Here is a 23,812-nt window from a genome sequence, read left to right on the forward strand (position 1 = left end):
AAAGGTCTCCAGTTATGAGGCTTCTAATCTCCCAGTCCTCGCTGAGAGAGAGGGTGGGTTAACTGAACTATCAATGTCTTTTTTTAAAGTCTGACTGGAGAGATTGGTGGGATTGGTGATGATACTATAAAACATGGACAAAGCTAATCATTTGACTTACTGAGTAGAACGATGTATCTGCTTCTGGTCTCTCCCTCAGAGGTCGACACGACAGTAGAGTCTGGTCACAGGAGGCAGTCACGGCAGGTTTCAGGGTGCTTACCATCATGGTCAAATCAAAGTTTGTCACGTGCACCGAACAGGTGTAGACCTTACAGTGAAATGATTACTTACAGGCCCTAACCAACAGTGCGATTAAGTTTTTWAAAAAGGTATTAGGTGAACAATAGATAACACTAATTGAGGTAGTATGTACATGTAGGTATGGTTAAAGTGACTATGCATATATGATAAACAGAGTAGCAGCAGGGTTTGGGGGGGCAGGACAATGCAAATAGTCCGGGTAGCCATTTGATTACTTGTTCAGGAGTCTTATGGCTTGGGGGTAAAAACTGTTGAGAAGTCTTTTGGTCCTAGACTTGGCGCTCCGGTACCGCTTGCCATGCGGTAGTAGAGAGAACATTCTATAACTGGGGGTGGCTGGGGTCGTTGACAATTTTTTTTGCCTTCCTCTGACACCGCCTGGTGTAGAGGTCCTGGATGGCAGGCAGCTTAGCCCCAGTGATGTACTGGGCCGTACGCACTACCCTCTGTAGTACCTTGCGGTCGGAGGCCGAGCAGTTGCCGTACCAGGCAGTGATGCAACCAGTCAGGATTCTCTCGATGTTGCAGCTGTAGAACCTTTTGAGGATCTGAGGACCCATGCCAAATCTTTTAAGTTTTCTGAGGGGGAATAGGCTTTGTCGTGCCCTCTTCACGACTGTCTTGGTGTGTTTGGACCATTCTAGTTTGTTGGTGATGTGGACACCAAGGAAGTTGAAGCTCTCAACCTGCTCCTCTACAGTCCCTTCGATGAGAATGGGGGCGTGCTCGGTCCTCCTTTTCCTGTAGTTCAATCTTCTCCTTTGTCTTGATTATGTTGAGGGATAGGTTGTTATTCTGGCACTACCCGGCCAGGTCTCTGACCTCCTCCCTATAGGCTGTCTCGTCGTTGTCAGTGATCAGGCCTACCACTGTTGTGTTGTCYGAAAAACTTAATGACGGGGTTGGAGTTATGCTTGGCCATGCAGTCATGGGTGAAAAGGGAGTACAGGAGGGGAATGAGCACACACCCCTGAGGGGGCCCCCGTATTGAAGATCAGCGTGGCAGATGTGTTGCTACCTAACCTCACCACTTGGGGGGCGGCCCGTCAGGAAGTCCAGGATCCAGTTGCAGAGGGAAGTATTTAGTCTCAGGATCCTTAGCMTAGTGATGAGCTTTGAGGGTACTATGGTATTGAACGCTGAGCTCTAGTCAATGAATAGCATTCTCACGTAGGTGTTCCTTTTGTCCAGGTGGGAAAGGGCAGTGTGGAATGCAATAGAGATTGCATCATCTGTGGATCTGTTTGGGCGGTATCCAAATTAGAGTGGGTCTAGGGTTTCTGGGATAATGGTGTTAATGTGAGCCATTACCAGCCTTTCAATGATCATCAGGTTTGGACCAGACAGTATCAGATAGACGGCCAACACTTAGAGACAGAGGGGCGCTGTTTCGCTTTCTCATCGAGAAGGAAAATTATGAAACAGACAATTATTTATTTTCTTTTTTTTATTGGTATTTTTTTGGTGGGGGAAGCCTGGCTTTCTTGGCATCCATTTCACATGAGGGATTTTATTTGTCCCCCTCCCCCAATAATATTTTATTGTTGGACAAAATGACTGTAAGAACACCAGAAAATCAGCTGCAAGTCATTTTAATTTGGAAAAAAATTGGTTCCAAAGTATTCCCACGCATTATAGAGAGATATGTGATCGTAGACAAATGTAAGCAAGGTTTAAAATGATTATTATTCAGGTCAATTTGCAATTATGTTCCCGCCACATGACCGTCCGCTCAAGAAAAAAAAACTTCCTGTAGGTTTTTGCTCCAACCCTAATCTAGCGCACCTGATTCTTAATAATTAGTTGTTGAAAAGCTGAACCAGATCAGTTAACTGGGGTTGGAGCGAAAACCTACAGGAGGATAGCTCTCAAGGAACAGGGTTGGAGATCCCTGATCTAGTTGATGATCCCTGCCCTAGAGAGTCCTGTCAGTGGGTGTGGTTTTCTGTAGCTTCCAGGGGTGGGGCCGGGGCTTCGTTTTTTACATGGTCGTCCAGCAGGCCCATCTGAGAATGAGAGAGGGAGAACATTAAAGTACACTGAACTAAAATATAAATGCAACATATAACAATTTCAAAGATTTTACTGAATTACAGTTCATATAAGGAAATCGGTCATTTGAAATAAATTAATTAGGCCCTAATCTATGATTGGGAATACAGATATGTATCTGTTGGTACGGCTGTGGCAGTCATGAAATTTTGTCAGCTGGTGATTGTCAACCAAATAACTGTCAATCTCACGGTAATTTACCATTAATTAACAAACACAGCCTACAAGTKATTTTAAAAAGTCCATGTAATATAGCCTACACCTCAAATAAATCCATMATTTATTTTAAACAGGTCTAAAGAAGCATGATATGAAGAAAACGTAGTCTATTTCTGAAGAAAAGAATAGCCTACTCTGAGTTGTCATGTTAGGTCCTGGTGTGGCTATGCCAAATGGCTGTGGGTTACACTAGTTCATTTAGCAGACAAGATTTGCTTATAATTTCATGGCATTATTTTCTAGTATGAAGAATACAATTGAACAATGCTGAATAAAATATAAATATTTTCTCAACCATTTGAGTGAGTGCGCACATGAGGCTTATTCTGTGTTGAGCGGTTAACAAGAAATACATTTGAAGTCAGAAGTTTACATATTTTTAGGTTGGAGTCATTAAAACTCGTTTTTTCAACCACTCCACAAATTTCTTAACAAACTATAGTTTTGGCAAGTTGGTTAGAACATCTACTTTGTGCATGACACAAGTAATTTTTCCAACAATTGTTTACAGACAGATTATTTCACTGTATCACAATTCCAGTGGGTCAGAAGTTTACATACACTAAGTTGACTGTGCCTTTAAACAGCTTGGAAAATTCCAGAAAATTGTGTCATGGCTTTAGAAGCTTCTGATAGGCTAATTGACATCATTTGAGTCAATTGGAGGTGTACCTCTGGATGTATTTCAAGGCCTACCTTCAAACTCAGTGCCTCTTTGCTTGACATCATGGGAAAATCAAAAGAAACCAGCAAAGACCTTATAAAACAAATTGTAGACCTACACAAGTCTGGTTCATCCTTGGGAGCAATTTCCAAACACCTGAAGGTACCACGTTCGTCTGTACAAACAATAGTACGCAAGTATAAACACCATGGGACCACTCAGCCGTCATACCGCTCAGGAAGGAGACGCGTTCTGTCTCCTAGAGATGAGCGTACTGTGGTGCGAAAAGTGCAAATCAATCCCAGAACAACAGCAAAGGACCTTGTGAAGATGCTGGAGGAACAAGTACAAAAGTATCTATATCCACAGTAAAACAAGTCCTATATCAACATAACCTGAAAGGCCGCTCAGCAAGGAAGCCGCCACTGTTCCAAAACCGCCATAAAAAAGCCAGACTACGGTTTGCAACTGCACATGGGGACAACGATCGTACTTTTTGGAGAAATGTCCTCTGGTCTGATGAGGCTTGCAATTCAAAGAACACCGTCCCAACCGTGAAGCACAAGGGTGGCAGCATCATGTTGTGGGAGTGCTTTGCGGCAGGAGGGACTGGTGCACTTCACAAAATAGATGGCATCACGAGGAATTTAAATTATGTCGATATATTGAAGCAACATCTCAAGACATCAGTCAGGAAGTTAAAGCTCGGTCGCAAATGGGTCTTCCAAATGGACAATGACCTCAAGCATACTTCCAAAGTTGTGGCAAAATTGCTTAAGGACAACAAAGTCAAGGTATTGGAGTGGCCATCACAAAGCCGGACCTCAATCCTATCGAAAATTTGTGGGCAGAACTGAAAAAGCGTGTGCGAGCAAGGAGGACTACAAACCTGACTCAGTTACACCAMCTCAGTCAGGAGGAATGGGCCAAAATTCACCCAACTTATTGTGGGAAGCTTGTGGAAGGCTACCCACAACGTTTGACCCAAGTTAAACAATTTAAAGGCAATGCTACCAAATACTAATTGAGTGTATGTGAACTTCTGACCCACTGGGAATGTGATGAAAGAAATAAAAGCTGAAATAAATCACTCTATTATTACTCTGACATTTCACATTCTTAAAATAAAGTGGTGATCCTAACTGAACTAAGACAGGGAATTTTTACTAGGATTAAATGTCAGGAATTGTGAAAAACTGAGTTTAAATGTATTTGGCTAAGGTGTGTGTAAACTTCCGACTTCAACTGTAGGTACTCCTATATGCTTAATTTAGAGTTATAAATGTAACTTTAGTTCTACATAAGGACTGTTTTGATTTTTAATACATTGTCAGGCTGCATGATGAGACTAATGATGATTTGAAAGGCATGAGCTCTGCTTTGTTTTTTGCGCAGGCTGTACACACTCCAATAGTCTCTCGTTCATAATTTGACAAGCACTTGATAATGCCTCAACAATCCATTCCTTTTGCGGCCCGGAGTGCTGCGTTGTGCCCTTCTCCTTGAGTGTGCTGCGCAATCTAACGCGTCTTTCTCACAGGCTACTAGTTAAGACAGACATCCGGGACGCAACTGCGCGAGTCCTTATCCAATTCCGAGGTGCATTTTGAAGATATTGGATGAACTGTCCATTTACTTTGTCAGCCAACAAGATGAGTAGGCCTAACCAACAGCACTAGCCTATGTCAATCTACTATCCCCCATAGTACACAAGTTGACTTATTCTATTCTGTGCGAGAAATACATATCCCAAACAGTCTGGGACAGTTGTGGGATGCGATAGATCCCAGATTAKTACAACCACTATCATCAAAAAAACATTTTTATTCAATGTGGCTGACGCAACAGATCAGAACGTTTATCTTAAAATGTTGATAAARTATTATTTCTTCACATTATAAGCGCAACAATGCGCACATGGTAGTAGGCTATAAGCACGAATGTTCCATTAACGGAAACCACCATCATCAAAAGTGATCACAAATGCAATTAAGCATGTAACGCTTTTATTATGAAGGTGCATTTCTATGGTGACAATCATCTTCCCCAAACTTGAAACGCACACACTGCTTATATATGCCAGTTAGGCTCTACACCCCMTGTAAATCGGATTAATGTGCTTCATTTTAAGAAGTTATTTGGCCACCTTAGCTGTGATACAAACCTTATTAAAACATATAGGCCTATGGGCTAGGCTACATGAGGTGTGCGAATATGCTTGAACAAGTTGCAAAAAAAGGCATTGTTTCTTATGCTGGGCATCCTTCACAAGTGATAATATATAATTCACAAGTGATCGGCTAATATTGTCACCCATCAGACTATTTTTGATTTAATCATGTCTTTACATATACTAAATAATATGTGTGACATTTGTTTTGATTTACAATGGACCATTATCATGCACCTGTATCGAAATAGGGTCAGCGGGGAAAAAAACACATGTCATCTATGCACTTAAATAGTGAATGGAGGATGCTGTTCCCGTGACTCATTTTCATGCCAGCCAGGTAGGCTATACTCCTATTGTAAAGATAAGCAATGTGCTTAATATTAGGAAAGTTGAGAAATACATATACTAGGCCTAGCCTATTGAAAGCTGGGATCCTATTTTTATTAGGGGCCGTCACTACGATTTCTCCCGCAATTGCATAGCCTATAGAAATGTAGTGCAACATGAGCTCTAATGAAGTGTTTGTTTTGCTTTTCAAACTCATTTGCATTGATGTCAGAGTGATTAGAGGGACAATAGAGTGCTGAGTACCAGGCAGTTAGCACGTCTGGTAGGCTACTAATGACCAGTAGCAGCATCAGAGCTTGGAGGTGACTAAACGGTCATGTGGAATTTGACTGCCTTCATGACTGTAATACAGTCACCMCAACAGCCCTTGGTCACCGATACCTTAAAAAAGTAGGTTAGTGGATCAGAAAACCAGTCAGTATCTGGTGGGACCACCCTCTGCGACATGCAACGCAACATCTTCGAGTTGATCAGGCTGTCAATTTGTGGCCTGTGGAATGTTGTCCCACTTCTCTTCAATGGCTGTGCGAAGTTGCTGGATATTGGCGGGAACTGGAACASACTGTCATACGTCGATCCAGAGCATGCCAATCATGCTCAATGGGTGACATGTCTGGTGAGTATGCAGGCCATGGAAGAACTGGGACATTTTCAGCTTCCAGGAATTGTGTACCGATCCTTGCAAAATGGGGCCGTGCATTATCATGCTGAAACATGAGGCGATGGCGGCGGATGAATGGCCCGACGATGGGCCTCAGGATCTTATCACGGTATCTCTGTGCATTAAAATGTCCGTCAATAAAATGCAATTGTGTTCATTGTCTGTAGCTTATGCCTGCCTATACCATAACCCCACCGCCACCATGAGGCACTCTGTTTACAACGTTGACATGAAGAAGGCGTTCGCCCACACAACGCCATACATGCTGTCTGCCAGGTACAGGATTAATCTGTGAATAGCAGACTTCTCTAGCGTGCCAGTGGCCATCAAAGGTAAGCATTTGCCCACTGAAGTCGGTTACGACGTAGAACTGCAGTCAGGTCAAGACCCCGATGAGTACGACAAGCAAGCAGATGTGACAATTTGTGCAAACCCACAATTTTATCAGGGTGTCTGGTCTCAGATGATTCCACAGGTGAAGAAACTGGATGTGGAGGTTCTGAGCTGGCGTRGTTATATGAGGTTTGCGGTTGTGAGGCCYGTTGGACGTACTGCCAAATTCTCTAAAAAACGGAGGCGGCTTATGGTAGAGAAATTAACATTAAATTCTCTAGAAACAGCTCTGGTGGATATTTCTGCAGTCAGTATGGCAATTGCATGCTCCCTCAACTTGAGACATCTGTGACATTGTGTGATGTGACAAAACTGCACATTTTAGAGTGGTTTGTGTAATAATCATGCTGTTTAATCAGCTTGATATGCCACARCTGTCAGGCGGATGGATTCTCACTAACAAGGATGTAAACAAATTTGAGTAAGGAAAATTGCTGGGATCTTTTAATTCAGGTCATGAATTAGGAGTCCAACACTTTACATTTATACTTTACGTTTATATTTTTGTTAAGTGTATAAAAAAATAAAAATGGGACACTTAGGTGCAGTTTTCCGGAAACAGATTAAGCCTAGTCCTGGACTAAAAAGCACTTTCYACAAACGTGCTTTAATCTCTGTCCGGTAAACCACCCCTTCAAGTTTACGTTTATTTTGATGTATTTTCAAATTAAATAAGCAGTAGTGCAGCATGCGATGAGAAAAGGAAAAACCAACGCTGACTACTGTCCAATTCAGATATTGATCAAAATACTTAATGTTGAGGGTATCCTATGCTGCTTCCTGTATCCTGTATTTACATTTTTTAAAGAAATTGACATGCATCTACTTTACAGCTGTGGAATCAACAAGCTTGTGACAAGTGTGTTTGACTTCATGTGTTGACTTACCTCCCGGGGTTTGTAGACTCCTAGTTTGAAGCGACAGCAGACAACGTCCACCAAGAAGCCCACCATTCCATGGATCATACCTGTGTGGAGAGGACAGAGACAGCCTTAAGGCTTCCAAATGAATCAGTTCGGCTGGTGCCTAGCCGAGTTCGAACGAGTGTACTTGCATACACCCTTAAAAATACATTCACTTGAAAAACAAGTAGAAAATTGGCAATAGTACTGTTTTTCCATTTTGAGACGCCGTAGCCAGCATAAACTTGCTCAAAAGAGTCCGAATTAATCTAACTCAAATCTCAWTWWTMMRGMRMTTMRWGKYYWGWTYMTWYRMKKYRMWTWRWWCWWKMAWGWTMMMTGSWGRAMTARTKKWRWAWWAAAWYWMSWMSAWYAKYASMKGTCMRRTSTTAAATGACAGACTTTATTTTGACCATTCACCGACAAAGGGACGTAGACTTCGGCTTGTCTGGAGATTTTTTTTGTGTYCGACAGCCCCCCCCCAAAAAAACATTTCCCTAAGTCCAAAACGAACAATAAAGTTGTGATAATATACGGTACTAGTCAAAAGTTGACACACCTACTCATTCAAGGGTTTGTCTTTAAAAAAAACAACTATTTTCTACATTGTAGAATAATAGTGAAGACATCAAAACTATGGAATCATGCAGAAACCCATAAAGTGTTAAACAAATCAAAAATTATTTTAAATTCTTCAAAGTAGCCACCTTTTGCCTTGAGCTCTGCACACTCTTGGCATTCTCTCAACTAGCTTCATGAGGAATGCTTTTCCAACAGTCTTGAAGGAGTTCCCACATATGCTGAGCACTTGTTGGCTGCTTTTCCTTCACTCTGCGGTCCAAATCATTCCAAACCATCTCAATTGGATTGAGGTCGGGTGATTGTGGAGGCCAGGTCATCTGATGGAGCACTCCATCACTCTCCTTCTTGGTCAAATAGCCCTTACACAGCCTGGAGGTGTGTTGGGTCATGTCCTGTTGAAAAACAAATGATAGTCCCACTAAGCGCAAATCAGATGTAATGGCGTATCGCTGCAGAATGCTGTGGTAGCCATGCTGGTTAAGTGTGCCTTGAATTTAAAAAAAATATTAAAATCAGCAGCAAAGCACCTCCACACCTCCTCCTACATGCTTCACGGGAGGAAACCACACATGCGGAGATCATCCATTCACCTACTCTGCGTCTCACAAAGACAGCGATTGGAACCAAAAATCTCAAATTTGGACTCATCAGACCAAAGGACAGATTTCCACCGGTCTAATATCCATTGCTCGTGTTTCTTAGCCCAAGCAAGTCTCTTATTATTGGTGTCCTTTAGTAGTGGTTTCTTTGCAGCAATTGGACCATGAAGGCCTGATTCATGCAGTCTCCTCTGAATAGTTGATGTTAATGTCTTACTTGAACTCCGAAGCATTTATTTTAGGCTGCAAGCTGAGGTGCAGTTAACTCTAATGAACTTATCCTCTGTAGCAGAGGTAACTCTGGGTCTTCCATTCCTGTGGCGGTCCTCATGAGAGACAGTTTCATCATAGCGCTTGATGGTTTTTGCGACTGCACTTGAAGAAACGTTCAAAGTCCTTGAAATTTTCCAGATTGACTGACCTTCATGTCTTAAAGTAATGATGGATTGTTGTTTCTCTTTGCTTATTTGAGCTGTTCTTGACATAATATGGACTTGGTCTTTAACCAAATAGGGCTATCTTCTGTATACCACCCCTACCTTGTCACAACACAACTGATTGGCTCAAACACATTAAGTAGGAAAGAAATCCCACAAATGAACTTTTAACAAGGCACACCTGTTAATTGAAATGCATTCCAGGTGACTACCTCATGAAGCTGGTTGAGATAATGCCAAGAGTGTGCAAAGCTGTCATCAAGGCAAAGGGTTGCTACTTTGAAGAATCTCAAATATAAACTATTTTGATTTGTTTAACACTTTTTTGGTTACTACATGATTTCATAGTTTTGATGTCTTCACTATATGCTACAATGTAGAAAATAGTCAACATAATGAGCCCTTGAATGAGCAGGTGTGTCCAAACCTTTGACTGGTACTGTATACGCTAACTCTCCCGAACTGTTTAGGCTGGGAAGCATGCAGATGCCTTTAGACGTCACAAAATGATAAGGATGATTTTTACAACTAGTGCTCTGTGATTCTTTTTGCCTAAAGGGATTTGGATAGGTATGGGTCCTGTTAGGTGTGTAGTAAATCAGGGTCGAGTTCATTAGGCACTGAACGTCAGAAAACAGACAAACAGGAAGGGACTACCTGGACTTTTTCCATTGCACAACATTTTTCGACGATGTGCCCTAATGATAATGACCCAGGTGGACATACTTGGGGTGTTTTCCCTAGGAAGCAAACGYGACAAAACAGGGAGGGACTAACCTGAACTTGTCCAATAAGAGACATGTTTTTGTTGTACACTTGTGGCCAGCTGTGTGTGGGTACCTGTGGTGGAGAAAATGCCTCCGATGATGCCACAAAGCCTGACGAGGAACCTCCATAGGGGCATGTGCTGCTCGGTGACTTTCACCATCAACGAGCTGATGTCATACTTCATAAAGATCCCAGATACTCCGTGGCTGCCCACCGCGTGGTTGATCACCCGCTCCTACACAAACAGGGTGAAACGATGACGATACACCCACACCTTCAGTTCATCCACACACACACACACACACACACACACACACACACACACACACACACACACACACACACACACACCACACACAACACACACACAGCAATAGACCTTGTACACTCAAACAAACACACAATCACACATCCTGGACCTACCCTTTCGGTGACAGAGTACTGGTTTGTGTCTGCTGAGATCTGGTAGGTGTTCAGTTTGGTGGGCACTATGGTGATGAAGTACTGAAACATCTGATTATCTGACGAGGATCAGAGAAAAACAGTCCACACATGAAGATATATTCTTTAATGAAGGATGAAATTAACAAAGTTACAATTCCTATATAATGTCACAACTTCTTCATAACTAACATGTTGAGGCAGACAAACTACTTCCCCCAAAAACCCATGACTGATCTGTGCATTTAGGAAGTCTGTCATGTAGCCTGTTTGATGTGACGTGATAAAGCCTTGGGTTTAAATACTATTTGAAATATTTCCAATGCTTTGATAATTGCCTGGAGTGCCAGGTGTGTGGGGATTGCKCTTTTGGAACTTTTCTATTGAGCTTGCCTGTTACAATGGAAACAATCAAGCACGGCGTAAGTATTTGAATTATTTTGAATGACATTTGAACCCAGGACTGACGTGATGTCTTTTTACTTACGGTCAGTGCAGACTTTCTCAGTCCCATCCAGAGGGTTGATGATTCCTGGGATCTCCTCTCCGAACGACAGGTGGTCGATGCGATGGGAGAAGTTGTACGCTGTAATCAACAACAAATCAGAACAATCATTAACTCCTGGTCTATGGATATCGTCAGGTTTAAATGTGTTAACTCAATTGTGAAGACATCACATAGTTCCATCATAACTTACAATTGTTTAAGACGTTTTTATGTATCATGTATGGAAGTTAAACTCTAAACAAAGAAACTTACTATCGTGGCTGACGAGGGCCGCTAGATGGGCGTGGCCTCTAGGATGTGGGATAGCCCTGTATGTGATGTGAAAAGGTCAAGCTTGCGGAGACTCCTCCCACATAGGGCATAATAACTCAACATCACACATTCCAGAGTCAAACATCTAGGTCATGTTCATTAGGCACCCAACGGAGAAAACAGACAAACAGGGAAGGACTACCTGGAAACACTCATTGTGTTCATTAGGGCACACTAGCTAGAAGTTAGTTGTAGAGAGAGGAGCGGTGACCTACTTGCCCACAGTGATGTGGAAGTTGCCAGCCACCTTGTTGACATAAAGATGGCCGTGTATCCTGCAGGCCGCAGGSGACTGGGAGGGGCTGTCCTCTCTCGAAGGAGAAAAGAGGGGAGAAGAGTCACTTCAATAACATAACTGTAATCATTCAATACAGTTTATCAATTACTTCAATACCTAACTTCACTCAAACACACACACTGTGTCACAGCAAAGCTGTATTATTTTTTCCAGACCTGGGAGGCAGGGCGGTGGGGGATCCTTTCAGGACTGTCTTGAAGATCACATCCTGCAGCGAGTGTTCCTCCCTAAGGCGGTCCTGGATCATCAGCAGAGTTCTGGGGGAGAGGGGGAGGAAAGGGAGATGAGTGAGCAAGGGAAAGGTTAAACATGGGAGTGTTGTAGAGGGGAGTCACTATATAGGAGTGAGAAGTTATAACAGATGGTCAAAGCCTTCACTCCACCATACTGTCTTTACTTTACTAGGTTTATTTGACAGGTATTATACATCATTATTAAAATGTGTATAAATGTGCCACATGTAGCCAATCCTCTCATCTTTTGCTTCACTGTATGCAACATTACTATTTTAGTTGTGCAGATGCATTCTGGTGGTGCATTTTTATACTGTCAGGAGACATAGACATCTTGTGGCTGATATATCTTACCTGTGCCACAGCCTTTGCTGAGGAGAGAGGTCAAAGGTGACCTGCAAGGTGACAATGGGAAAAAATATTAAGAAAGGGCATTGTCACTGGAAAGATATTATGATGAAATTTATGGAACCCTGAATTCTCACCACACTTGCATCTTGTCATGTTGTCATTGTGTCTTAACTGTTCCTAACTGACTGGCCTGGTTAGGCTGCTATAGCAGGTACCAGACAGAGTCATACTTACTGGCTCATAATGTAGGCCATCTGAAGCTACCATGGTCTCTGCCAAGTCTAGGACATCTGCACCTACAACTACATACAGCCACCAAGACAAACAGCAAATCAATGAATAATATAATCAATCAATATGACATGATGGAAGACAAGGGCAGCCTACAGTCAATGGCTTGATACAACACTACTGAAATGTTAATTCTACTGCCGACAAACACAGTCACATTATATCCTAGATGTCCATGTCTAGGCCTGAATTGTGAGAGCAACCTTCAAACAGTGTAAATACTTACATTGACACCTCATGGCAACTGTGATGTCTATGTTTATTCTTAATTTACTGCAAAAGAGAGAAGATTGTGTTAGTTAGCTCTATAGTGCACCTGGAGCTGTACAGTAAGTATTTTCCTGCTGACGTTGCCCAGCTAACTCAAAAATGATATGCCAGACTGTTGGGTTGTGTTCATTAGGCACCAAACGGAAGCAAATGGACTGAAACTGGTAGGGACCAACTAACATTCACTTTCATTTTCCACTGCAAAACACTTTCAAAAATCTCTTTGGTGCRTAATGAACATGACCATGGTCTGAGAATTGTTTTTTACCTGGAGAAGTCTTTATCGACTTCATACTCATACTGCATCCACGTGTCTCGATACACAAAGAACTCAAGGAAAGCCAGCAGAGCCATGGCTGTGAAGGCTATCAGGGACACTGAAAAGACAGCAAAGGAGGAGTGATGTAGAAGGCCAAGTTTACAACTGGAGGAGGCTACTCATTGATTAAAATAAGAAAACAGGTACATGACTATACTAGGGTTGGCCTAGATGCTCTGTTCTAAACTTTGCCCTACAGTATATGTTATTGTTTGTCCATTGCACTTATACTACAATTGACATTGTTGATGGACTCGAGGTGTTGGGTTACTCTTAATAGCATACATTAATTTTCCATTTTACAATGTATCCAATCTATAATTTGAAGAATAGTTTAATTGCAATTCATATTTACATTGGCTAGTTAATAACGCACCTGTTCCCCCACTGGCTGTGGTTTCCACATAGCTCTCTGGAACCTTGGGGAATGCATCCAGCTCCTTCACCAGGGTTAGAGCCTTCTTCCGGGACACTAGTCTCCTCATCTTGTTTGGGGCAAGCGTCCACTGGATCCCTCATGCATTAAATCTTTAAGTTCAACATAGAAGTTCACTTTGTTATATAGCCTAGCAATCTCATACAAATAATGTCATATCCGAATAGTTTTAACAGTGGCCGCTGGAAGGGACTTTATGAAAACGATATTTCCTCGCTAGCAAACAAGAATGGCAAGTTTAAACCCTCCCATCTGTTTCTGACCACAGGTATGCAGACTATTCTGAGCCAACACCTGGCACTTTTTACATTCTGTTTGCCTATTGACGTTGCCCAGCTGACTGGAAGCTGATAGTTAGCTAGCTATCTTGGCTACCGGTAGCTATCAAACCCGGCTGTGTATTTTATAATAGTCATACTTCGGTCGTTACTGTCTCGGGTACCCATTCATTTTCGCCATAGAGGGAAATCCGATTCTTGTATCAATCCATTGTTCTATGTTTGGTTTCGGATTGAAACATCTGGATACTGCGTTAGTTGTTGCAACAAAAAAAACTGCCACTGGTAACCTTTGACCTGGTGTACTACCATAGACGTTTGAGTAGAGTGCATTAATTTTGCRACAGCGCCCTCTGGTGATCAACAGTAAGCAGACTGACTGTGCGCAGACATCCGTTCTTCTTCGGTGGGGTTTATCGGCGGTTGGCATCCAACGTTATGGTGCATTACCGCCACCTACTGTACTGGAGTGTGGGCCAGAGACAGGGAGAAACTAAATCCTACCTGCCAGCCCCATTGCTCTTAAAAAAGATAACAAAATATTTGAGACTATATCTAATGACGTTCTACTCAATATACTCTATAAACAAATGTTCTGTATCCCCTTCTCTCTCATACTAGATCTCAACCTCTCTCTTTCCCTCCAATAATGTCCACACTATATCAATACATGCTCTACTGTCTCTGTTTCCTGGCAATACTCACATTTTCCTGTTGGATGCTTTCCTATCACATGTAAGGTCTTATTCAACTGGCTGTGTCCCACCCTTAATCTTGTAAATATTGCCTCCTCTCTTCTGTCCCTTCCTGTCGTTCTCCCCTCCCCAACTTTCCTCTGTACTTGAAATAAAATCCTGCCCTTTGTATCTCTATTCCACTGCTCCTGCCATTTCTTCACCATCACTGTCCATATCATGCTTTTTGCCTCTGCCTTGCTCATTGAAACTACCACATCAACTTCCCCACTACTTAGTGCTTGTTTAGCCAGTACATCAACTGCCTCGTTCCCTTACACTCCCACACGAGCTGGGGCCCATGCAAATAGTATCTGTATACCCATTTGTTTACTCCTGCCATGGGTTTGTAGCACCTCATAAAGCAGGTTTTGTCTGCTACGTGATATAAAGGACTGGATACTCCTTAGCACTGAACATGAATCAGAGAAAATAACTACTCTTCCTGGCTTAACTTCCTCCACCCACTGCAAGGCCAACAGTATGGCCATCATCACCGCCGTATATACAGCCAGATGATCTGTAATARGTTTCCTGACTCTCACCCCACATTCCTGCACTACAAATGCTGAKCCAGTACATCCTGTCTTTGGATCTTTTGAACCATCTGTGTATATGGCCACAAAAMRCTGATACACAGTATCCAGACGTCTCTTAAATCAATCAGATGGATCAACACCCTGCCTATCTTTCTGTCGTCTCTCCAACACTTCTAGATCWACTACTGGAGGTGGGAGTAGCCATGGTGGATTCACACTGATAGCTACTGTTGGACTAAACTCCCTTTCATACAGTCCCATCTCCTTCGCATGGGTATTATCCACCCACCCAAAGCTTGTGTTCTGTCTTCGCTCGTGTTCCCAGCATGCCTGTAAAATCCCTTTCGCAGGATGAGATACCCCATGTCCCTGTAGGCGGACCCAATAATTAATTGCCAGCTGCTGTCTCCTAATCTGCAATGGCATTCCCCCCCATCTCCACCTGTAGTGCAGCCACTGGGACGTCCAAAACACCCCACTACATATTCTGAGTCCATGTCCCTGTATGACATTTAGCCTTTCCGATGATGTCTGGGCTGACGAACCATACGCTATACTTCCATAGTCTATTACAGATCGGATAAATGCAACATACATGGTCCTCAATGAGGCACGCCCAGCCCCCCACTCCTTCCCTGTCAGACAGCGCATCACATTTAGCACCTTCTTACACTTTCCTACCTCTCTCTCAATGTGTTCTGCCCAGGTCATTGTAGTATCAAAGTATACCCCAAAGAACCTGAAGGCCCCCACCCTCTCCAAGTTTCTCCCATATAACCTCAAGCATAACTCATCTCCCACCTTCCCCAAGGTAAAGAACAGTGTCTGAGTTCTCTACAGAGAACCTGAATCCCCACCGCTCAACCTCATCAATTGCTCCCTGTACCTTCCTGACTATATATGGCACATTTCTTCCTCTCTTCCATAAGGCCCCATCTGCACATAACGACCTCCCAATATCCGGCTGTACCTGAGAGTAAACATCATTGATCATGATTGAGAACAACAGAGGACTAATCACGCTCCCCTGTGGTGTACCATTGTCCACCATGTAGCCGCCTGAGAGAGACTTCACCACCCTCACCTGGATAGACCTTCCAAACAGGAATCCTTTATCCAGTTGTATGTTATTCATCCTACCTCCATAATATCAAGCTTGATAAACAACCCCTCCTTCCACATCATATCATATGCCTTACCCACATCATATGCCTTATCCACATCAAAAAAATACAGCTACAACACTCTCCTTGTTCACCTGAGCCTTCCTGACCTCTGCTTCTAAGCAGAGCACTGGGTCCATTGTTCCCCTACCCTTCCTGAATCCGCTCTGATGTGGCAATACTGACCCCCTGCTCTCCAGGAAGTAAGTTAGCCTCTCCATTATCATARGCTCCATAATCTTAGTGATGTTAAGGCTATTGGCCAATAGCTTGTTGGCCTCGTTGGGTCTTTCCCTGGCTTCCGGATTGGTACCACTACTGCCTCCTTCCAGCTGCCTGGTAGTTTCCCCTCCTCCCACACTCTGTTGTACAACACCAATATCTTATCCAGTGCCTCATCACTAAGATGGGCCAACACTAACATAGCACACCTCATCTTTCCCAGGTGAAGTTAACCCAGCGTTACCTATTGCCCTTTTCACCTCTGCCATTGTAAATGGTGTATTCAACACATCATTTACATCCTCCCTCCTATCCAGCACTCCAGGATGCTCCTCTCTTGTTCTCCCTCTCCTCTGACAAATTAGCCTAGCTATGCACTTGGACAAAGGCTTTGGCCATCATCTCTGCCTTCTCATCTGTTACTGCCACATCCTTCCCACTCATCCTCTGAATCATCCCCCACACTTCTCCCACTGGTGTCGCCCTTCCAATGGTGTCACAGAACCGATGCCAACATGACCTCTTTGCCTGATGAATAGTTCTCTTCACCAGAGCCTGCTTATACAGAATCAGATGTTGGAAGTTCAGTGTCCTTTTCAGTACTCTAAATTAGAGGTCGACCGATTATGATCTTTCAACCGATTATTGGAGGACCACAAAAAGCCGATACCGATTAATCGGCCGTTTTATATATATATTTGTAATAATGACAATTACAACAATACTGAATTAACTTTTATTTTAACTTAATTTAATACATAAATAAAATCTATTTAGTCTCAAATAAATAATGAAACACGTTCAATTTGGTTTAAATAATGCAAAAACACAGTGTCGGAGAAGTAAAAGTGCAATATGTGCCATGTAAAAAAGCTAACGTTTAAGTTCCTTGCTCAGAACATGAGAACATATGAAAGCTGGTGYTTCTTTTTAACATGAGTCTTCAATATTCCCAGTTAAGAAGTTTTAGGTTGTAGTTATTATAGGAATTATTTCTCTCTGTACCATTTGTATTTCATATACCTTTGACTATTGGATGTTCTTATAGGCACTATAGTATTGCCAGACTAATTTCGGGAATTGATAGGCTGGAAGTCATAAACAGCGCAATGCTTGAAGCACAGCGAAGAGCTGCTGGCAAACGCAGGAAAGTGCTGTTTGAATGAATGCTTGCTGCTGCCTACCACCGCTCAGTCAGACTGCTCTATCAAATAATAGACTTAATTATAATATAATAAACACACAGAAATAGGAGCCTTAGGTCATTAATATGGTCAAATCCGGAAACTATAATTTTTGAAAAGAAAACGTTAATTCTTTCAGTGAAATACGGAACCGTTCCGTATTTTATCGAACGGGTGGCATCCCTAAGTCTAGATATTGCTGTAACATTGCACAACCTTCAATGTTATGTCATAATTATGTAAAATTCTGGCAAATTAATTATGGTCTTTGTTAGGATTTTTTTCGCGAATGCGCTTGTTAAATCATCACAAGGTGGKGAAGTAGGCTGTGATTTGATGATAAATTAACATTCACCGCATTGATTATATGCAATGCAGGACAAGCTAGATAAACTAATAATATCATCAACCATGTGTAGTTGACTAGTGATTATGTTAAGATTGATTGTCTTTTATAAGATAAGTTTAATGCTAGCTAGCAACTTACCTTGGCTCCTTGCTGCACTCGCGTAACAGGTGGGCAGCCTGCCACGCAGTCTCCTCGTGGAGTGCAATGTAATCGACATCTAAAAATGCAGATTACCGATTGTTATGAAAACTTGAAATCGTCCCTAATTAATCGGCCTTTCCTCCTCCTCCCTGACCTCTTAGGTATAGCCTCAGTAGCTTTCCCCACTAACGCTGTTCTCACCCAGTTATTCATACTATCCACTTCCCCTCTCAAATCCACCCGAGCCATCACCCGCTCACTTAACTCCTTAAACTGATCCCACTTTGCCCTTTCAAACACCCACCTGCCTACTCCATCCACTGACACCTCCTCCTCCCTCTGGCCTACTGTGCATACTATGGGGTAATGATCAGTCCCTACTGTAAACTCCTCCCATACCTCCCAGTCACAGATTCCTGCCATCACACTAGATACCAGAGAGGTCCAATCCAGACTCTTTCCCTGTAACTACATCAATCCTGGTCCCTCGGCCATCATTCAGGCACACCAGGTCTTTAACTTCTATCAAATTTTCCATCACTTGGCCGTTTCCATCCATCCATCCACCCCCAGAGCGTGTTGTGAACATTAAAATCCCCACATATTACCTTACTTCTATCCTGGCCCTCCACCATCTCCAACTCTTCTAGGTCTAATACCTGACACGTATTATAGTAGTTCACTACCATATCTCCTCTCAACCACATCTCCACATATTCCTGTTCAATACCTTTGCCTAGCATCCTGTAGGGAAGTCCTTGCTTTATAAGGGTGGCACATCACCCCTTCCCCCTACACCTCTGTCCCTATGTATTATAAACTCCACATTCGGTTTGAGTCATGTTTCCTGTACACAAATCACATCAGGCTTAGCTGGCATATCCACAATTAACTTATTGAACTCATGCCCATTAGCCAACAGGCTTGGAGCATTCCATTGTAGTACTACCACCATAACTAAGATCCAGTAATACATGACTCCACCCTCGGCTGATTGAGGTCATCGTGAACCTCCCATGTCAAGCCTGTCATACTCAGATGTCTCCTAGCAGCATCCACTATTAGCTTAATCTTCTCCGTTTTAGACTTTACTTCAGCGGTGCTGTTGATAACTCCTGCTAAGAACATCACCAGCTTTCTCTTATCTATGTATACCTGCCCCGTAATCCCCGATCTAGATGTTCCTACCCATCTCTCTGGACCTGGACCACCTTCACTGCCTCCGCATAAGYCACCCTTCTCTCTACTCTCACTTGTTGCACCTCCACTGCCTGCTTCATAGCCTCACACCCACTATATGCCACATTATGAGCCCCCTCGCACAGCTGCAACACTTCGGTTGTACACCATCCCCATATTTCCCCATACTCATGCTCTCCTCCACACCTGCCACATCTCTTTTTCTCTTTACATGCTGTTGCCACATGCCCAAACCTCTGGCATTTATAACATCTTAAAGGCTTCAGTACGGTTACTATGGTTACTTTATTTTGGCAGTACCTGGTCCTTGAAGTGTAACAGTATAGACGGGCTATCTGCCCTAACTCCACCCCTTATTGCTTGCAATCTATGAACATTCACTAGAACGCCTCCTGTCAAATTGTCCCTTACCTCTTGAATGCTAATACTCACAGGCACTCCTGTTATCACCCCTTTAATCCACTGCTTCCCTGCTTGATCACTCCAGCTGCTCGACACCACCTTACACTTCCCTACTTGCTCCACTCCGAGAGCTTTCTCCCTCTGCGTCATGTCCTTACAGAACACCAACAAACTCCCATCTCTTAACACTTTAGCATTGACAACTTCCCCAATACTCTTTTATCACAGCCATCAACCTTATCGGACTCATCGCCCCTACTCCCCCTTCCTCCCTAAACTTCTAAATTACTTTATGCTCCTCCTCACCTCCATGCGTCTTATCTTGCCCTCCCTCGGCACTTTCTACCTCCGAACTGCAGCTAGCGTTAGAAACTATGTTGCTCTCCTCAGACTTCCTTTTCTGCCTCCTCTCTACCTCCATAGACCTCTCGCTCCCCTTCAAACCCCTACTCCCTTTCTCTCCCGCTTTCTTTTTCTCTTTCTTACTCCCTCCTTTATTTGTACCACTATACTCCATACTTTCATCACTATCACTATCTCCTACCATCTCTAACCCAATCACAGCCCAGCTGTGCCGAACCACCGCCACACAGAGTAAAGTTTGATTGCTTGTTTTTCCGAAATTTCTAACTGTTCACACAACGTCGCTTCCGTTTAGCTTGCAAAGTGGAAAACAACCCTTTATACAGTAGCGCCTCCCTGCACGTCCCACAGACGTGCCCATCGAAGTCATTCCATGAAACGTGAACATTGTAAATTACAACTAGGCCTATTTGATAACCAATTTTTCTTGACCGTAGTATTCCTGTCATTGGTCAATTTGCACATAACCCACTGGGCGCACACTGGTTGGATCAGCATTGTTTCCACGTCATTTCAATGAAATTACGTTGAACCAACTTGAAATATATGTTGAATTTAGGTCTGTGCCCAGTGGAAAGCTACTATAGTTATACAGTATAGCTACCAGAGGCGCAACTTTCACTGGGGACGGGACATGCCTCCCCCTCATTCTGAAATTGCATTTTTGTCCCCACTAGTTTAATCATTGGAATGTGATACAAAATGAGGCAATTATGTGCTTTAGGACCATGCGGACGCCTCCGAGTGGTCGGGTCAGCTGTTTGGAGTGTTTATCCGACTGGATAAAAAAAWATATATATATCCTCCCTACTTCTGAAACTGAAGGTGCGCCACTGATAGTTACTATACTATGCTCTCACATTTCCAAGTGTTCAATGTTTGCCTATTGAGGTACTGTAACTAAAGATGGTTCAGTATGAAAAGTATGAAGATGGTTTAGAAACTCTGCCGTAGCCTATGTTTTGTTAGGTTTAGTCATAGAGTTAGTTGTACAACGATGAGACAGCCTATAGGGAGGAGGTCAGGTGCCAGGGAAACAACCTCTCCCTCAATGTGAGCAAGTGAAAGGAGCTAATCGTGGACTACAGGAAAAGGCAGGCCAAACTGGCCCCCATTGAAATCGACGGGGCTGTAGTGGAACGGGTCGAGAGTTTCAAGTTCCTTGGTGTTCACATCACCAACGAACTATCATGGTCCAAACACACCAAGACAGCCGTAAAGAGGACACGACAACACCTTTTCCCCCCTAGGAGACTGAAAGATTTGGCATGGGTCTCCAGATCCTCAAAAAGTTCTACAACTGCATCATCGAGAGCATCGTGACCGGTTGCATCACTGCCTGGTATGGCAACTGCTCGGCATCTGACCGTAAGGCACTACAGAGGATAGTGCGTACGGCCCAGTACCTCACTGGAGCCAAGCTTCCTACCATCCAGGACCTATATACCAGGTGGTGTCAGAGGAAGGCCCAAAAAATTGTCAGAGACTCCAGTCACCTAAGTTATAGACTGTTCTCTCTGCTACTGCACGGCAAGCGGTACAGGAGTGCCAAGTCTAGGACCAAAAGGCTCCTTAACAGCTTCTACCCCCAAGCCATAAGACTGCTTAACAATTAATCAAATGGCCACCGGACTATTACATTGACCCCCCCCCTCCAATTTTTTTGTACACTGCTGCTACTCGCTGTTTATTATCTATGCATAGTAACTTTACCCCTACCTACATGTACAAAATAACTCAACTAACCTGTACCCCGCACATTGACTCAGTACCGGTACCCTCTGTATATAGCCTCATTATTGTTATTTTTATTGTGTTACTTTTTATTTGACTATTTTTACTTTAGTTTACTTAGTAAATATTTTCTTATCTCTTTCTTGAACTGCATTGTTGTTTAAGAGCTTGTAAGTAAGGTCTACATCTGTTGTATTCAGAGCATGTGACAAATAACATTTTATTTTATTCCCACGGGGACTAGTACGAAAAAGTATGAAAATGAATGCACTCGTAAGTCGTTCTGGATAAGAGCGTCTGCTAAATTAGTCAAATGTAAACGTAATCCAGATCATCATAAGGGATCCACCAATTAATTATACTTGTGAGTAAACGTTCCATAACTGCAGGTGCCAGTACATCACCAGCATTGGCTTTATACCTGTTCAAACAACACACTCTAGGGGGCAGTATCCATCCTTTCAGTTTGTTTACCAACTCATTGAAGTAGTGATGGGCATTCCGGCTCTTTTCAGTGAGCCGGCTCGTTCGGCTCAGCTCACCAAATAGAGAAGGCTCTTTTGGCAAAATTAAACATTTGCATTTAATGTATAACTTTTTCATGTGCATATAAATCTAAACATTCAAAACGAATACAATCTGAACAGAATATTGCACCATATCAAAGAAAAATAAATAACAATTTGCAAAACTGCAGCATCCCACAAATTGAAATAAATGTAAAAAAGAAGGATGCTATTACACATGTGCATTTAAAATATTTTTAAATATAACTTTTTTAATGTATATAAACAAAGTGCATATAAATGTAACAATTCAAAACGAATACAATCTGAACAACATAATAATAGAATATACACCAGAAAAATAAATAACAATGTGCAAAACTCCAACATCCCACTTAAAACATTAAACTGGTCCCTATTTTCTCTCTCTTCTTTATTGCCATGATATAACCAGCAGCACACAACAATGCTGACCATATTTTGCTTTTATGAGAGAATTGCATTCAGAAATGCAAGCTGCATCACTTTCGAGGGGCTGATGCGGTTTCTTCTCTCAGTAATTATTTGTCCCGTTTTCGAGAAGACCCTCTCAGAGGGAACGGATGTGGCCACTATGCAGAGTCTCCCTGTCATGACTTAAGTAAGCCGTGGGTTGACAGAGGCCTTGTTCTTCCACCAGGATCTACAGATCTTTCAGAACGAATGTGTGTGCGCTTGAGCATTTAGGCCTATATTATTTTATTTATTTTTTTGTTCTTTGAATTAGTTAATTCTATTCATTTAAATCTTTTGATTATTCATATCTTAATTTTTGTAAATTTTTATAAATAGATTCGGCTCTTCTGATATGCGAGCTGGCTCCCAACGTTCATCTACAAGAGCCGGATCCATTTAGAGCCTACTCGTTCGCGAACGACCCATCACTACATAGAAGTTGTAGAAGAAGAAAATTGACTACTTCAAAATAGAGATGGCCTCAATAGAGCTGCCCGCGCGCTCACAGACACCATCATGGGACAGATACAATATTGCAATCTCTATACAACTCTATTGGTTTAGTAAACCACAGAGCTTCCTGTGCCCTTATAAGACCAATTATCCATTCACGCAATAATTGATAGGGGCTACCTGCCGCTACCATCTTATCATCAACCGACATCGGTTGTTAAATAAACATTTGTAGTCTCTTATAATTTATGTATTTTCACAATGAATTTTCACCAATAATTTGACATTATATGAATTGGCCTAATTAACCTAACCTAGGCTAGATTATAAAAATATTTGCTTATATTTCACAGCATTAAATTTTTTATTGTTTCTTTGTAGGCCTACATATATTTTTATGCTGCTGCTTTTCTCCATGGAATGGAACTACACATCCCGATGTGCGCCTGGTTGTGTGACCCCCCGCCAATCGAGAGCGTGTGATTTGGC

General features: G+C 42.6%; 1 protein-coding gene across 2 annotated transcripts; it reads right to left on the minus strand.

Annotated features, from left to right (window-relative positions):
• Positions 1–1,879: 1,879 nt before the first annotated feature.
• ergic2 (ERGIC and golgi 2) lies at positions 1,880–14,122 on the minus strand. Of its 2 annotated transcripts, XM_024002992.2 has the most exons (14): positions 13,979–14,122; positions 13,501–13,652; positions 13,074–13,182; positions 12,762–12,808; positions 12,479–12,546; positions 12,248–12,288; positions 11,816–11,917; positions 11,578–11,673; positions 11,303–11,358; positions 11,030–11,128; positions 10,525–10,622; positions 10,174–10,336; positions 7,701–7,780; positions 1,880–2,309 (listed from the first exon to the last, which is right to left on the minus strand). In XM_024002992.2, the coding sequence occupies exons 2-14, from the start codon at positions 13,607–13,609 to the stop codon at positions 2,232–2,234; spliced, it is 1,146 nt and encodes a 381-aa protein (XP_023858760.1). In that variant the 5' UTR covers positions 13,610–13,652; positions 13,979–14,122; the 3' UTR covers positions 1,880–2,231. The 2 variants fall into 2 exon arrangements, with proteins under 2 accessions (XP_023858760.1, XP_070303160.1); XM_070447059.1 differs by lacking the exons at positions 1,880–2,309; positions 7,701–7,780 and adding an exon at positions 8,608–8,689.
• Positions 14,123–23,812: the final 9,690 nt, after the last annotated feature.

Source organism: Salvelinus sp. IW2-2015, linkage group LG15, assembly GCF_002910315.2.
Source record: "Salvelinus sp. IW2-2015 linkage group LG15, ASM291031v2, whole genome shotgun sequence".
Classification (NCBI taxonomy): domain Eukaryota; kingdom Metazoa; phylum Chordata; class Actinopteri; order Salmoniformes; family Salmonidae; genus Salvelinus; species Salvelinus sp. IW2-2015.